General features: G+C 51.5%; 4 protein-coding genes across 4 annotated transcripts; 3 read left to right on the top strand and 1 right to left on the bottom strand.

Moving 5' to 3' along the window:
• Positions 1 to 6,376: 6,376 nt before the first annotated feature.
• LOC119278365 (probable esterase PIR7A) lies at positions 6,377 to 7,532 on the top strand. Its single transcript, XM_037559721.1, has 2 exons — positions 6,377 to 6,849; positions 6,956 to 7,532. Exons 1-2 carry the CDS (start codon positions 6,418 to 6,420, stop codon positions 7,364 to 7,366), a joined length of 843 nt encoding a protein of 280 aa, XP_037415618.1. The 5' UTR covers positions 6,377 to 6,417; the 3' UTR covers positions 7,367 to 7,532.
• Positions 7,533 to 7,633: 101 nt separating this feature from the next.
• On the top strand, positions 7,634 to 8,714 carry LOC119278366 (probable esterase PIR7A). Its single transcript, XM_037559722.1, has 2 exons — positions 7,634 to 8,071; positions 8,153 to 8,714. The coding sequence occupies exons 1-2, from the start codon at positions 7,685 to 7,687 to the stop codon at positions 8,576 to 8,578; spliced, it is 813 nt and encodes a 270-aa protein (XP_037415619.1). The 5' UTR covers positions 7,634 to 7,684; the 3' UTR covers positions 8,579 to 8,714.
• LOC119278364 (psbP domain-containing protein 7, chloroplastic-like) lies at positions 8,659 to 11,151 on the bottom strand. Its single transcript, XM_037559719.1, has 3 exons — positions 10,523 to 11,151; positions 9,397 to 9,619; positions 8,659 to 9,171 (listed from the first exon to the last, which is right to left on the bottom strand). The coding sequence occupies exons 1-3, from the start codon at positions 10,836 to 10,838 to the stop codon at positions 8,853 to 8,855; spliced, it is 858 nt and encodes a 285-aa protein (XP_037415616.1). The 5' UTR covers positions 10,839 to 11,151; the 3' UTR covers positions 8,659 to 8,852.
• Positions 11,152 to 11,608: 457 nt separating this feature from the next.
• LOC119279954 (auxin-responsive protein SAUR71-like) lies at positions 11,609 to 12,154 on the top strand. Its single transcript, XM_037560998.1, has 2 exons — positions 11,609 to 11,654; positions 11,826 to 12,154. Exons 1-2 carry the CDS (start codon positions 11,609 to 11,611, stop codon positions 12,152 to 12,154), a joined length of 375 nt encoding a protein of 124 aa, XP_037416895.1.
• The last annotated feature ends 2,500 nt before the right edge of the window (positions 12,155 to 14,654 follow it).

Here is a 14,654-nt window from a genome sequence, read left to right as displayed (position 1 = left end):
CAATAATTTTTTCACCTGGTTCAAAGTTACCTTGGTATTTGTACCTGTTATCAGGTCTACAGTGCTTAAATAATCATGTTATTTACACATAATTTATCGGGATGGTTTCAATAACAAAAAAACGGCTAGTAAGGTTAGCACGGTGTTCATATTTAAGTTATCATGTGTGGATGCATATATTATCATGATATTTTCACATAAGTTGTCGGGTGTATGTTTTCAATAATATTTACCTGATCGAAGTTATCGGTGTTTGTACCTAAGTTATCAGATCTACGGTGCTTGAATGATCATGTTATTCGCACGAAATTTATCGGGGGGTATGTTTTAACAACAAAAAATTATTTGGTCGAGGTTACCATGGTGTTTGCATTTAAATTATGAGATTTGGATGTGTATATTATCATGATATTTACATAAGTTATCGGGTATATGTTTTTAATATTTTTTTCATGTAATCAAAGTTACCGCGGTGCTAATACCTAAGTTATCAGGTATATGGTGCTTAAATAATCATACTATTTACACAGAAATTAGCACGTTTTAGTAAAAAAAAATCTGAGTCAAATTTCGTGTAGATATGAAAAGCACATTGCCTTTTATTTCTTCAGGAAAAAGAGACATCAATGAGATGGTTGCTTAGTTAAATTAACTACTACAACATGCACGGTTCGAATCACTTGGTTGGCAAAAAACTTGTCAGAAATTGATTCTACTGTTCGTTTGGCACCTAGGAGCAGGAACTCCATGTTAAAAAACTGTCTTTCTTATTATTTACGTAGAAGCTGGCCTAGCACGGTTGGCAGAAGGGCAATGGCTTATCTTTGATTGCTTGGGTTCTAATCATGGGACTGCATTTTATTTTATTTTTTCTTCTTTGAAAGAGAACGGTTGTGAGTCAAGTCTCGGAACCGACTACAACTCCACAAGTCCACCGTTCATGAAACAGAGGACTCATTGTATATACACTACCAATCGAAATCCCAATCCCATCAGCCAGAGATCGAAGTATACACCGTTCTTAAAAGAGGACTCGTATGCATTGTATATACACGTGCTAATCGAAGTCCCAATCCCATCGGTGGCCTGAGATCGCAACAGCGTCGATCGCTCTTGCCGCACGATGGCCGGTGGCCTCGACCGCCTATCTGATCTCCCCGACGAGCTCCTCCTGCGCGTTCTCCGCTTCGTGCCCGCCAAGCAGGCCGCCGCCACGGCCGCGCTCTCGCGGCGATGGCGCTCGCCGCTCTGGCGCTCCTCCGGCGCCGTGAACCTCCAGACGTTCGTCGAGGGCTACGAGTACGACGATGACTACAGCTCCCGGTACGGACGAGATGAGCGCAAAGAAGCTGCAGAGGCCCTCTTCTTCTCCCGCCGCGACGCCTTCGTGTCCGCGGCCGTGGCGGCGCTCGACGCCGCCGACGTCCCCGTCACGAGGCTCACCCTGCGTCTCGAGTACAGCTACCTCGACTCTATCTGGATGTTCCTGGACCTGGACTCTGACAGGTACCGCGGGTCGCCGTCGCGGGACGGCCACGTGCTCGCCAGCCTGCTCTCCCACCAGGCGGCGCGCCGCGTGGAGGAGCTCCGCCTCGTCGACGTCGAATACGATGGCAGCCGCGGCCACACCCACGACCGCCAGGAAGGCGAGGTAGATGTCACTCTCTCGTTTGGTGCTTTGGTGGGCGTCTTCGTGCTCAGCCTCGGCGCCCTGCCGTCCGAGAACCTCCGCCTGCTGGACCTCGCCAACTGCTGTGAACTCGTCCCGCCGCCGCCGGTCGCTGCCGTCGTGTTCCCGCGGCTCTCGTCGCTGAGGATGCGCCATTGCACCACGCGGCTCGACACCCTCCAGAGCCTCATCGACGCCGCGCCGGCGCTCGCCACTGTCCGCCTGGAGTCCGTCGTCGTCGCCCAACATGACCACCGATGCCGGCCACCTCAAAAGGCCCTGCTCCGCTTCCCGGCGGCCACCGTGCTCGTCCTGGAGAGGTGCAACTGGGCGCAGAAAGATGGCCCCTACTATAAGTACATCGAAGCCGAGAAGGCCGCAGTCGCCGCCGTCCCCGTGGAGATCGACGCGCCGAGGCTGCGGCGCTTCAGGTACAAGGGGCTCCTCCGGCCATTCTCCCTGTGCCCGCGGCCGCCGGACTTGGCACATGCCGACCTGCATTTCGTCCCGCGCGGCCGCGATGAACGAGGGAACAAAATCGAAATTCTAGCCGGCAACATAATTTTCCATGGCCGTGGCAACAAAACCGGCTCGCGCGACCTCGAGCCCTTGTGGCGATTCCTTGGCAACTTCACCGGCGCCAAGGAGCTGAAGCTAAGCATAAACCCCATCGAGGACATGGCCGTGCTCACCGAGGCGAGGCGGTCCGAGCTCCTGCCCGTCTTCTCCACCCTCGAGCGCCTCGAGCTGAACGGAGTGCACCGGCCGAAAGGCAAGACGGCGGCGGTGGCCATAGCCAACCTGCTCCGCTGCTGCCCCGCGCTCCGTGACCTCCGGATCAACCTCACCGCAGAGCACCACTACCCAAACTATCTGCACGACCAAGACCTCTTCCTGGAAAGCAAGTTCCGAGCTGACGGGGAAAAGTGCATCCACCTTCGCGACCGCTGCCGTGCCTCCCCGAACCCCGCGGCGGTTTCGCCCGGAGGAGACGACGACGACGGCGCTAACTATGACGAGGTTTCTGAGCTCCCTGGCTTGAGCCAGCGCTCGTTCGATTGCTTACGGAGCTCTTTGACGAGAGTGGGCTTGCAGTTCCGGATGGAGGAAGAGGTGGACTGTCTTGGCGTCAGGCTGATCAAATTCTTCGCCGAGAACGCCATGGTTCTTGAAGAGATGTTTATTGACGGCGGAAACGGGAAGCCGGGCGAGCACATCACCGGCAAAGTTGAGAGATGGATTGCTGATTCATCGTCCATCAGGAGGAAGCGCGGAGCGTCCAGCTTTGTGGTGTTGCCCCTGGTCAGGTGATTCTAGTACTAATAAGAATGGGATTCTTGATGTAACTATTATCAGTTTTGCTAGAACTCATCTAGATGAGATATAATTTGGTCTCATTTACCTTTTATAGCCATCGGATGTGATGCTGTAAGATGCGTGTGTGCTGATGTGGGTTGTATCTGTTCTTATTTTCAAAGTGAATGAGACCAAATTATATCTCATCTAGATGAGTTCTAGGTACTCCCAACTATTATTTCCCCAATTGTGTGTAGTGTGTTTGAGCCGGCTATAGCTTTCGCTTCTAACAGTTCGAATACAATATTTTAAAAGACTAATCTTGCATTTCAGTTAAAATATTTCAGCTAATTTGAGCCAGCTTCAAGCTTTTGTTTAGTTTCCTTGAATTGATGTTCGATTTAAGTCAAATTCATAAAAAAAAGTCAGAAATGTTATACAAGTAACGTCAGAATTCTCATCATTTCGCATGAACGCGCTCCCCGCCATTGGATGGCTCGCACGCATCTTGGTGCACTTAGGCTTGCCACATCACGCGTGGGCAACCGTTCGCAATAACTGTATTTTGCCCCAATTTTTTGTCGATGTGTTCTAAAGTCATTAGGGGCAAATGCCAAATTTAATGTTGGACTACGGCTATTGTTGCCATGCTCTTTGATATTGGTTTTGATGTACAATTACAATGTATCTATATGTTTCTGATTTTAAATTTTTGCCATGACTCTCCCTGATGGCTGTGTAATGTAGATATTTGTCATGACATCTTTGTGTATGTGATGGGTCATATTTTTCAGTATCTTGGCCAGGTTGTTTTTTCCTTGGATCATATGTGTGTGATACAGTTTTTGTGCCATGCTCTTTTGTTTTTTGTTTAGTGCAAATTTTGCAATGCCATTATGTGTGTGATTTTTTTTTATTTTTGCCATGTTGTCATGTATATAGTACTCCCTCCGTCCCATAATGTAAGATGTTTTTTGACACTACACTAGTGTCAAAAAACGTCTTACATATGGGACAGGGGGAGTACTAAGTGTCAAAAAACATCTTACATTATGGGACGGAGGGAGTAGTTGGTATTGTTGGCATGGACTTGAATGTTGTGTTTTACAGAACTGTTCTTTTTGGGATAATTAATTTTATGCCTCTAGTTGTGTCCCACTCGTCTATTTTGCCCCTAGTTTTTAAAAAAACCACGGTTCTGTTCAAGTCACTTCGCTCCTGTTATGCTTTTGCCATTTAACCGTTTGACTGTCATTTTCGAAACTTCATAACCAATTCATATTAACTTAGAAGCATGTAAATAAGATATCAAAATGTTCAGAAAAACATCATCTATGTTTATATGTGCATGTCATTTTCATTCATGACAGAATTGTTGGTCAATCATGTTTAGGCTTAATAACAATAGTAATATTTAATAAACTTGTGTTATTTAAACAACACTTCTGTCGTGAATACAAATGACATGCACATATAGGTGATGTTTTTCTAAACATTTTGATATCTTATTTGCATCTTAATGAGTTAGTATGAATTTGTGATAAAAAAGTTAAAGTGACGGTCAAAACCAAGTGTTTTTGGAAACAAGGCAAAACAGCTGAGTGGGACACAACTAATGACATAAGATTAATTATCCTTTGTTTCTACCATAACCGTTGACACATAAGAGAACTCCAATTCTAGGGAGCTTACTATCTCAACTAGAGAGTAAAGCGCATTTTACCGCGGCATTTTAACTTGTGAAAATAATTCTATGTTTTCTTTGAACACAAATTCATATTCTGCGTCATGATTCATACTATATTTTACCGCGTTGTGATTCATGCTCTATTTTACCGCGCTGTGATTCATATTCCATGCATACCGCAGAATTTGGGCAGTCATGTAGGATGAACCTTTTTGTTTTGAAGTGGTTCTTTTTGGTTTCTTTCTTTTATATTTTTCTCTTCTTTTATCGCCCTTTTTTTTAATGTTTGATTTTGAATTGGTTGCATCTTCAATTGGTTTAGTTTTATATTTTTTAAATTATTGAATAATTTTAAAATTTATGAATACTTTTTCCAATTTGGGAACATACTTAAAATTCATGAACATTTTTTTCGGAGGCGATCGAGCAAACAGGGAAATCCACAGGTGCGATTGGTCGGTCATGTACAATGATCCTTCTGGTTTTGGGAAGTTCCATTAGGTTTATTTCTTTTCTTTTTTTTCCTTTTTTATCTACTAGGTTTCTCTCTTTTTTTCTCTCCATATGTTTCTATTTTCCTATTTGTATTTATATATTTTTATTTTCATGTATCCATTTCATAATTCATGAATACTTTCTTAAATTTGGGAACATACTATAAATTATTGAATATTTTTTCTAATTTGTGAAATTTTAAAATTAGTTCATATTTTTTCAATGTTTTAAATAGCGGGCTATGGCATATAGTGGCAACCCTTAAAAATAGCTATAGCTGGGCAGCGGGCTATAGCGAAGCTATAGCGGCAAATTGTACATGAAATCATTTAGTGGCAAAATGCTCAAACAGCTATAGCGGGGCTATATCCGGCTATTTGAAACTATATTTTTTTTCATATTTTTAAATTTTAAAAATCACATGTATTTTTCATCTGCAAATATTTTTTTAACATATAAAAAATTCATGAACTATTTAAAATTCATATTTTTTTGAATTTGAACATATATTCATTCTTATGAACATTATTTGACTTCATGGATGTGAAAAAAATTTGTGAACATGTTCTAAAATTTAAAAAATCATGAATATTTTTAGAAAAAAATTAAAGCTTTAAAATTGAAATGCAGATGAAATAAGAATATTAGAAACATGAAATCTCCTCACGAACATTTTCCCAACCTTATCCCTTGACGGTTAGGGCAAACTCTCCACTAAAGGCTTCGCCGTTGATTCTATGGATTCGTCACCCCACTACTTGCCGCTCCGGTGGCCGGTGATGGGGAGGGGAACCCTGGTGCCTCCACTCCGGTTAGTAGTTTCTCTTATAGTCCTCGCAGGTGCGGCGCTTCTTCTTCGAGATTGTCTTCCAGATTTCAATCCTTTCAAGTTCGTCCATCCGGACGTAGTTGACGGAACTTCCACGTAGATTTTTGCCGTTCTTGGGCAGTGAGGTTATGATGCCTCGTCTTGTGGCAAGATTTGGTGTCAGGTGCTCTAGATCTGAAGGCTACAATTGCGACAAATGCAGCTCTAGGGTGCAGGTCCTTAGGGACGTGTGCACGAAGGCTTCTTGTTTGTCATCGGCAACATCAAGCTGACTCCATTAGGGGAGCCGCGACAGCCGCACGTCGGCGGCTCATTCTGACGGCGGTAGTGGTGGTTCGGTGATCTTGGAATTTCGATGTAAATTTTATTATGTTTGAGGCGCTTTGTACTTCCGGTGAACATTTTAGTAGTAGATCTCGATCATTTTTTAAAAGAAAAAAGATGCTGCACGCGTACTATATCTTTCTGTTCTATACACAAGTGGAGGTTCCAGAGATGGAGACAGTGGTGAAGAAACCGGAGCGCCACTTCGTGCTGGTCCACGGCCTCTGCCACGGCGCGTGGTGCTGGTACAGGCTGGCCACCATCCTGCGCTCCACCGGTCACCGCGTCACGGCGCCCGACCTGGCCGCGTGCGGCGCCAGCCCGGTGCGCGTCGACGAGGTGCGCTCGTTCGCCGAGTACAGCCGGCCACTGACCGACGCCGTCGCCGCGGTGCCGCCGGGCGAGAAGGTGGTCCTCGTCGGCCACAGCTACGGCGGCTACAGCCTCGCGCTGGCCATGGAGGCGCACCCGGACAAGGTGGCCGTCGCCGTCTTCGTCGCCGCGGCCATGCCGGCCGCCGGCTGCCCCATGTCACATCTACTCTCGCAGGCACTGACTGAACTACTACTGATCTGATTTTCCACTCAATTGGTTTGATCCATCCACAGGATCGATGACAACCTTTTGAATCATTTCTGCTGATCTGTTGCTCCAGATCATGGAGGAAACGGTGCCGGACCCCGCCACGGACAGCGTGCCCGCGGTGACCGGCGCAGCGGAAACGTTTCTCCTGGGCCCCGAGCGCCTGTCGCGGCGGCTGTACCAACGAAGCCCGGCCGAGGACCTGGCGCTGGCGACGGCGCTGGTGAGGCCGGCGCGGTGGTTCCTCGACGACGCGGCCATGACGGAGAGCGTCCTGACCGCCGACAGGTACGGCGCGGTGAGGCGCGCGTGCGTGGTCACCGAGGAGGACGCGACGTTGGCGGCGGAGTCGCAGCGCCGGATGGCGTCGCGGTGCCCCGGCGTGGAGGTGGTGCCCGTCGAGGGTGCCGACCACATGCCCATGTTCTCCGCGCCCCACCGGCTCGCCGCGATCCTCATGGAGATCGCCGACAAGTACACCTGAGCACTGAGCTAGACATCAGCTCATCGCCGATACTGGCTGCCGTTTGTCAGAGTTCGGTACTGATTCTTGCGCCGAAAGGAGACTCGTCAATAGCTAAAAAAAGCAGAGCATCTCGCTGTCTTATGAACTGTACCAATAATAAACAATCGAAAATACTTTTCATACAGCACAGCCACCACATGTTAAAAAATGGAGAAATGGACGTGATCATGTGGCGTGGACTACCGCCGCACTTGTCCACCATGTCCACACGCAATCCAGTTAAGAGGATTTGTACGTGCAAGAAAAGAGATCGCCGACCCGTGAACCGAGAGACCGATGGAGAGCGCAGCCGGCGAGGAGCGGCCGCGGGGCCACCGGTTCGTGCTCGTGCACGGCGTCTGCCACGGCGCGTGGAGCTGGTACAGAGTGGTCACCGCTCTGCGGTCTGCTGGTCACCGCGTCGACGCGCTCGACATGGCCACGTGCGGCGCCAGGCCCGGGCGCGCGGAGGAGGTGGGCTCGTTCGAGGAGTACAGCCGGCCGCTGCTGGACGCGCTGGCGGCGCTGCCGCCCGGGGAGAAGGCCGTGCTGGTGGGCCACAGCTACGGCGGCCAGAGCCTGGCGCTGGCCATGCAGGCGCACCCGGACAGGGTCGCCGTCGCCGTCTTCGCCTCCGCCGCCATGCCGGCCGCCGGGAAGCCCCTCAAGTTCGTCTCCGAACAGGTGAGCGCCGCGCGCGCCCGGTCGATCCACACCTCTTCTCCCCCACCATGAACGAATCTAATAGAACACTCGATATTATAGTTCGCGCAAGAAAGGGGCCCGGGCATGGACAGCGTGATCGAGACCACCGCCGGCGACGACCCGGAGCGCGCTTGCAAGACGTTCCTGCTCGGGCCGGAGTACATGGCGCAGCGACTGTATCAGCTCAGCCCAGCGGAGGACCTGACGCTGGCGACGATGCTGGTGAGGCCGTCGCGGCGGTTCGTGGACGACGCCGCGATGAACGGGGAGGGGGTCCTGACGGCGGAGAGGTACGGCGCGGTGAGCCGCGTGTACGTGGTCGCCGAGGAGGACACCTCGTGGTCGCCGGAGTTCCAGCGGCGGATGGCGTCGTGGAGCCCCGGCACGGAGATGAGGAGCCTCGAGGGGGCCGATCACATGCCCATGTTCTCCAAGTCCAGGGAGCTCTCGGATCTCCTCGTGGAGATAGCCAACAAGTACACTTGAAATTCTGAATCAGCAAACTTCATCTTCAGTCATAAATTCTGAATAATTCTTCAGAGGAATCAGAGATGTTTGGATCAAAATTCAAAATTCAGACATGGATGTCACAAAGAACATTATGATACAAACATATTCATCACTTCCGCTTCAATATTTATTTATGTTACATTTGACTCCTCGGCTAAACGAAACCATCACCTTCGCAAGCAAAGTTACAAGCTAGTGGATAAAAACTCCCAAGGGTCACGGATACAAAACTGTGTGTGTATCTACAAGATCAAACATCGAACACTAGGCTGAAGGAATCCGCCATCGCAAAGAACTCTTCCTTAACCGACCTCCATGCCGACTCGGGTGCCTGGGCATTCAAGGTGTACAGTTTGCCGTCTCTCGCGCAGCACACCGCCACATTGTGCCGTCGGAAGGATGGGCTTTCGACTTGGAACTCTAGCTTGTAGTATTTCACATTGTTCATGGTGTCTTCTCTCAATGCGGCATCGATCAGAGTGGCGCTGATGTCCGGGTTTCGCTTTGTCCTTGCGATCCTCCTCAGCACCACTTCCCCGACATCTTTAGGGCCGCCGAAAGACTCGATCCTGTTCCAAGCATTCCAATGCTACTTTAGAAAACACTTCAAACAATGGCACTACAATGAACTCATTTTCAATGAAATATTAACTGGCTAATGTGACATGAATTTTACGATTATGTTTTACACAGGAACTCAAGTGTACTAGCAGTAGGATGATTTCTTTGGTAGGATAGAAGTGCCAATGCTCATTTCATTTAGGAACTGAAATGAAATATAAGTATATACTTACGAGAAGTCTTGTGGAACGGTCGACACAATGACACTGACATTGAGCTCCCCGTTGGATCCCGGGGGTCCAAAAGCCGCCACCGGTCCACTGACATTCCGAGGTCGAGTTGGAGAGCCCCCATTTGTCAACGGCGGAGGGTCTAGTGATCTCTGCAGCTCTGCTTTCTTAATTTGATTGTATAGTATTGTCTGATCTCCAACCCAGTTTGCTGGATAGATGAACTCTGCAGAGGAGTTCAGAGACATTAAAGTTAATAGTCTCGCATAAATCGGCATATCCGCATATGTATACTACACAGAAGATCTTGCAGATGATGAATGGTTTTTTAGAACGAAGGCAGATGATGAATGTTATTGACACACCTAAAACAAGATGAAGGATCCACACTTGTGGTATCCTGTTAACATGTTCTCAGCCAGGGAAAACATTCGACAGAACAAACCACCAAAAGTTGTTATCTTGTTGAGAACCAGATGACATAAATGATCAGTCAAGATGACATGGAGCACAGGTGGCAGGCCCTAAGCGCAGCACCAGATAGCTCAGAATCTACCCATACAATCCCATTGGAGGCATGATATAGCAGATGGATGTAGTGGGCTGTAGCTGCAAGGACCATATTTTGGTGGGGGCACAAAGTTGCAGCTTGATAGCAACATGCACAGGCAGGGTTTCCTTCAATTTGATTTTCGTGCCTGATGGCAAGAGCATCAACCTGGACCGAACACCAATTTGCCAGAATGCCAGTCAAATCAGCTTTTCTCAAATCAACACACTTATTTTTCCTCTTTTGTGCCTGGTTACCACTAATTTTATTCTGAAAAATGCTTTGAGTTTGCTAATGCTATCGGTATCAGGCATTGTAAACGTGCGCTCAGAGAAGTCTCAGCGTGAATAGATGAGCATGACAACCCGGTCAATGTGAATGACTAAACGTGCATTCAGAGAAGTCTCGGTGTGAAGTGTGTAACTACTAATCTCAATTCTGAACAAATCTTGAGTTGCCAATGCTACCAAGCATTCTAATTCAGTCACAGAGCATGAATACATGAATGATTGTTGCCTGCTGATAAACGAGCAGAAGAAGCAAAACTAGCTAAGCTACTGGTGGTGGGGAAGTCAGTACCGAATCCGTTGTCGGAGTCGAGGCAGCGGGTGAAGCCGCCGACGGGGTAGAGCACGTCGAGCCGGAGCGAGCGGCCGAGCTCCGGGGAGAGGCCGAGGAGGAAGCTGGTGACGCCCCCGAAGTTGGCCCCCACGGCCGCGGCCGCCGCCGTGCTCGCCCCCACCACCAGCCGCCGCCGGAACACCGACGCCAGCGCCGCGAACTCCTGCGCCGGCGAGCCGGAGCACCGCACGGGCGCCACGCCCCCGCGGCGCCCCCTACGCCGCCGCCCGCACAGCGCCGGGTGGTGGTGCCTCGCCGCGGCCGCCGTGTCCATCGCCACTGGCTGGAGGGATGATGGATGGCCTCGCGGCACGCGCGGCGCGGTGGCCGGACTGCCGGAGCCACGCGACGGGGAGAGGAGAGAACGAATGTTTGGTGGGGCGCCGAACTGCTGCTGGTCTGAGTGCGTGTGGTTTATCCCGAGACGTTTTCACCGGCGGGCGGAGCTGGGTAATGGGACTGCGTGGCCGGCTGGCGGCCGGTGGAGCGAGCGCGTCTGGGTTCTCCGTCCAGCGAGCGCACGCACGGACGCACGCAGCTATCCGATGAGATCGGATCCGGGTGGCGTTGGACTGACCCGCGCACGGGGCCGGTGGTGAAGTGCGGAATGAGTTTCGCCTCCATTTGTCGCGCTCCGCGCTCGAGAAGGCCGGCAGATTTTTACGACGCACCGACCGAACGACCTTTCCTAAAACTTTCAGACAGATGGCTACATCTCTCTCCAAAGTCTTTTTCTAAGGCCAACTCCACCGCACGATCCAATTTTGTCCGGGAGGGTTCGTTTGGGTAAAACGGACAAAGCAGATGACCCAGCGACATACCCTATTTTACTTTTTTGTCCGTTTCGTGTCCGTTTCACCCCATCCATGGACCAAAATTGGCCTCGTTTTGGGGCCGAAGCGGACATAGACGGACACTCTCTGGCCACTCCTCGTCCGCCTCGGTCCGCTTGCATGTGCAGTGTGGCCCGCCTGTCATACAAATAAAAAGGAATCATCTGCCCACCCATCCCCTCTCTCCTCCTTTTTCTCTTTTTCCCCGGCCATGGATGCCCGCTACGTGCCGCCGCTAGCCTACACGACGAGCTCCGGCAAGGCAGGAGCACCGGGCGCAAGCTAGAGCGGTGAGCCCGGAGCGGCACTGGCGGGGCGAGCGGGGGCCAGCGACGGCGACGCCGCACACGACGAGCCCGCGCGGGCGCTGGTGGTTGCAGCACCGGCCCGGCCAGGTAGGCGCGCGCTTGGTGGCTGGGCGGCTGCAGTGGCGGGAGGGGCGGTCGACTCCTCCTCCGCGGCCGCCGCCATGGCATACCGGCAGCTCCGCGCGCCGAAGCAGGCATCCACGACCGGCGGCGCCAAGGTGCCGCAGGGGCACGTGCCGGTCTGCGTCGGCGAGGAGGGCGGGCCCGTGGAACGGTTCGCCGTGCGCGCGGACCTGCTGGGCCGGCCGGCCTTCGCGGCGCTGCTCCTGTGCGCCGCCCATGAGTACGGGTACGGCCACCCCGGCGCGCTCCGCATCCCCTGCCCCGTCGCCGACTTCCGCGGCCTCCTCGTCCGCCTCTCCGACTTCCCCTACGCCGACGAGTGCTAGGGGCCGTCCTCCGCACCTTCTCGGCCTGCCGCTGGAGAACTCTGCCCCCACCCGACGGCGAGGTGGCGCGTGCGAGGCGCGAGCGGGCGAGGTGGGCGCGCACGGGGCGAGCGGCGGACGCGTCGGGGAGCTCCAGGCGTGCGCAATGGCTGCCGGGGGCGAGCACGAGCACCCCGGGCACGGCAGCTACGGGGCCGAGCAGGTGGGGTGCAAGGGCAGCGAGGCGCGGCGGCGAGCGGGTGGGAAGGTGGGGGACGGACATTTTTGGGTCGCTCTGTCGCGGTGGGCGCCTCGAACACAAGCTGGACACGCATGTCCGTTTTCGTCCCCATTGCCACCCCAAACGGATGAAATCCGGACAAAACGGACGTCTGTTTGGGGTCGTGCGGTGGAGTTGGCCTAAAGGGCACTACTAGGCGCTGGTGCGCCGGCCGAATTTCGGCCGGTCAATGTGCACCCGTACGATTGCAGCTTCATCTGCCGTTGGATCTGGACCTTTTTTTCTTCCTCGTCTCGCACATCATGCCAGAACAAAAAAAAGGAATCTCCGGCGCACCCGCCCCGCTCACGCAGCCCACCATGGCCGCGCGTGCCGCTGATTCGAAGCACCGTCGACTCGCCGTCCCCGCAGCACTGGTCCTCGCTGGATCTGGCAGGACACCATCGCTGCACCAAGCCGTCGCCATGTAGCAAACCAATTAACCGGTTGTCGTAAAAAATAACACCGATGCAGCAAAATTGTGATGTCTGTTCCAGCAAAATTGGCCTCCAGTTGCAGCCTTTCAGTGAAAGTTCATCGCTGTCGCCGTTTGTAGATGGGGTAGTAGCTAACAAAAACGCCAGTTCCAACAAAAAAAAATTGATTGTTCCAGCAAAAAATGTATCTAGCAAAAAAAAAACAAAAAAAGGGATGCTAGCAAAACTCAAATACACTGGTAGCAAAACAAAGACAGTGGTAGCAAATTTGGAGTGGTTCAAAGGTAAAAGAGATGCATCGGGCAAAAAAGTCGAAAGACTGGGTAGTAGCAAAAACGGAGACGGTGGTAGCACAAATCAAAGACTCCGGTAACAAAAAAATGAAGTGGTTCAAGTAGAAAGCTGGATCCAGCAAAAAAAATCAAAGATGGGTGCCAAAAATCCAAAAAGGACGGCTGTAGCAAAAACCAAACGATGGTAGCAAAAATTTGGAATGGTTGTAGCAAAAAAGCACTTCCAAAAATGTGGATCCTAGCAAAAAATGTCGCTGTTTCCAGCAAAAACAAAAACCGGTTGTGACAAAAAAAATTGCCGATTGCAGCACCCGCCCATGCCGATTCCAGTATCTCGTTTGCTCATACAAGACGTAGCCGCCGGCCCATCACCCGGTGGAGGATGGCGCACCCCGGAGCAGCACGGGGGTAGGTGGAGGCGGCTGCTCGCTAGAATAGAGCGGGGCAAGTGAGGGCCTTACGCTCGTTGGAGCAGCACAAGGGGAGTTGGACGCGGCCGCTCGTCGGAGCAGCGTGGGGCAAGGGATGGGGTTGTGCTCGTCGAGCAGCGCGGGGGGTGGTGGAGGTGGTCGCTCGCCGGAGCAGCCTGATCTGTGTTTGATTTGAAGGAAAAGGAGATGTGTGGCGTTGACGGGAAGAAAGAGATAAAGAAGATACGAGAGCGGTTTGCGGGGCCCACTAGTGATGCGTGGGGAGAGAAAGGTGCGAGGGATGTGGGGACGACGCTACGTACGCAGGCCATGTGCGCGAGGGACCGGCGGAATACGCAGCTGGTCGACCGGCTGCGAACGTTTCCCTTTTCTAAACTCGTTTCTGCCCGGGAGAAAAAACTGTGGTACTACTATGTCACGACCCGGTCGTGGAATGGATCGAGATCGGACAAATCACCTGAGTACCTTGGTAGTTTGGGATAATTCGAGAAGAATTAGGGTGAGGAATCAGAGAAGGGGCTGAGGAACAAGAGAACGGGAGGTGAGAAATCTTCAGAGTTCATTCATCTGCAACATGAATCTCTTTAGTGTTACAACGTGATACATATACTCCTCCTACTAGGCCCACACACAGATAACCCTTGGCCTATCTTGTAGCCCACACACAGGTACAAACCTGATGTGGGGGCGAACCTCGAGACGAGAGTCGGTCCCTTGTTGACCCGATATTTCACGACACAAAACTCCATTGCAACAAGAATTTGTTGCGGGTTTATGAAATTATTCACAAACTCCGCAAAAACAACACGCCAACCCCTCAATCTGAAGGAATAACGTGGACGAACCATGTAAGCTCAGCTTGTAATCTCCTACACGTCGTGTCGCAGGAACTCACACGCCAGTAGAGATTTTGGACAATAATTCACTAAACTCGATAATGGCCGGCGGCCGAAGAACACACACGTGTCTAAATCATCTAAAAAATGAACGCGTATAGTGGGCGGCCGGCCGCCCACTAGTGCGATCGGGCGGCCGGCCAGAATAGTTAAGCCCCTGCGCCCCCCCCCCCCTACAAAAAAA

Source organism: Triticum dicoccoides, chromosome 3B, assembly GCF_002162155.2.
Source record: "Triticum dicoccoides isolate Atlit2015 ecotype Zavitan chromosome 3B, WEW_v2.0, whole genome shotgun sequence".
Taxonomy (NCBI): domain Eukaryota; kingdom Viridiplantae; phylum Streptophyta; class Magnoliopsida; order Poales; family Poaceae; genus Triticum; species Triticum dicoccoides.
This window is presented reverse-complemented; position numbering and strand designations above follow the sequence as displayed.

What these genes read in the sequence shown, in the direction of transcription:
- LOC119278365 (XM_037559721.1), top strand. Translation starts at nt 6,418, where the DNA reads ATGCTGCACGCGTACTATATCTTTCTGTTCTATACACAAGTGGAGGTT. An exon ending in TGTCACATCTACTCTCGCAG is followed by an intron (nt 6,850 to 6,955) that starts GCACTGACTGAA and finishes CTGTTGCTCCAG; the next exon opens with ATCATGGAGGAAACGGTGCC.
- LOC119279954 (XM_037560998.1), top strand. Translation starts at nt 11,609, where the DNA reads ATGGATGCCCGCTACGTGCCGCCGCTAGCCTACACGACGAGCTCCG. An exon ending in AGCCTACACGACGAGCTCCG is followed by an intron (nt 11,655 to 11,825) that starts GCAAGGCAGGAG and finishes GGGCGGCTGCAG; the next exon opens with TGGCGGGAGGGGCGGTCGAC.
- LOC119278364 (XM_037559719.1), bottom strand. Translation starts at nt 10,838, where the DNA reads ATGGACACGGCGGCCGCGGCGAGGCACCACCACCCGGCGCTGTGCGGG. An exon ending in CGACTCCGACAACGGATTCG is followed by an intron (nt 9,620 to 10,522) that starts GTACTGACTTCC and finishes ACTCCTCTGCAG; the next exon opens with AGTTCATCTATCCAGCAAAC. An exon ending in ACCGTTCCACAAGACTTCTC is followed by an intron (nt 9,172 to 9,396) that starts GTAAGTATATAC and finishes TGCTTGGAACAG; the next exon opens with GATCGAGTCTTTCGGCGGCC.
- LOC119278366 (XM_037559722.1), top strand. Translation starts at nt 7,685, where the DNA reads ATGGAGAGCGCAGCCGGCGAGGAGCGGCCGCGGGGCCACCGGTTCGTG. An exon ending in TCAAGTTCGTCTCCGAACAG is followed by an intron (nt 8,072 to 8,152) that starts GTGAGCGCCGCG and finishes TCGATATTATAG; the next exon opens with TTCGCGCAAGAAAGGGGCCC.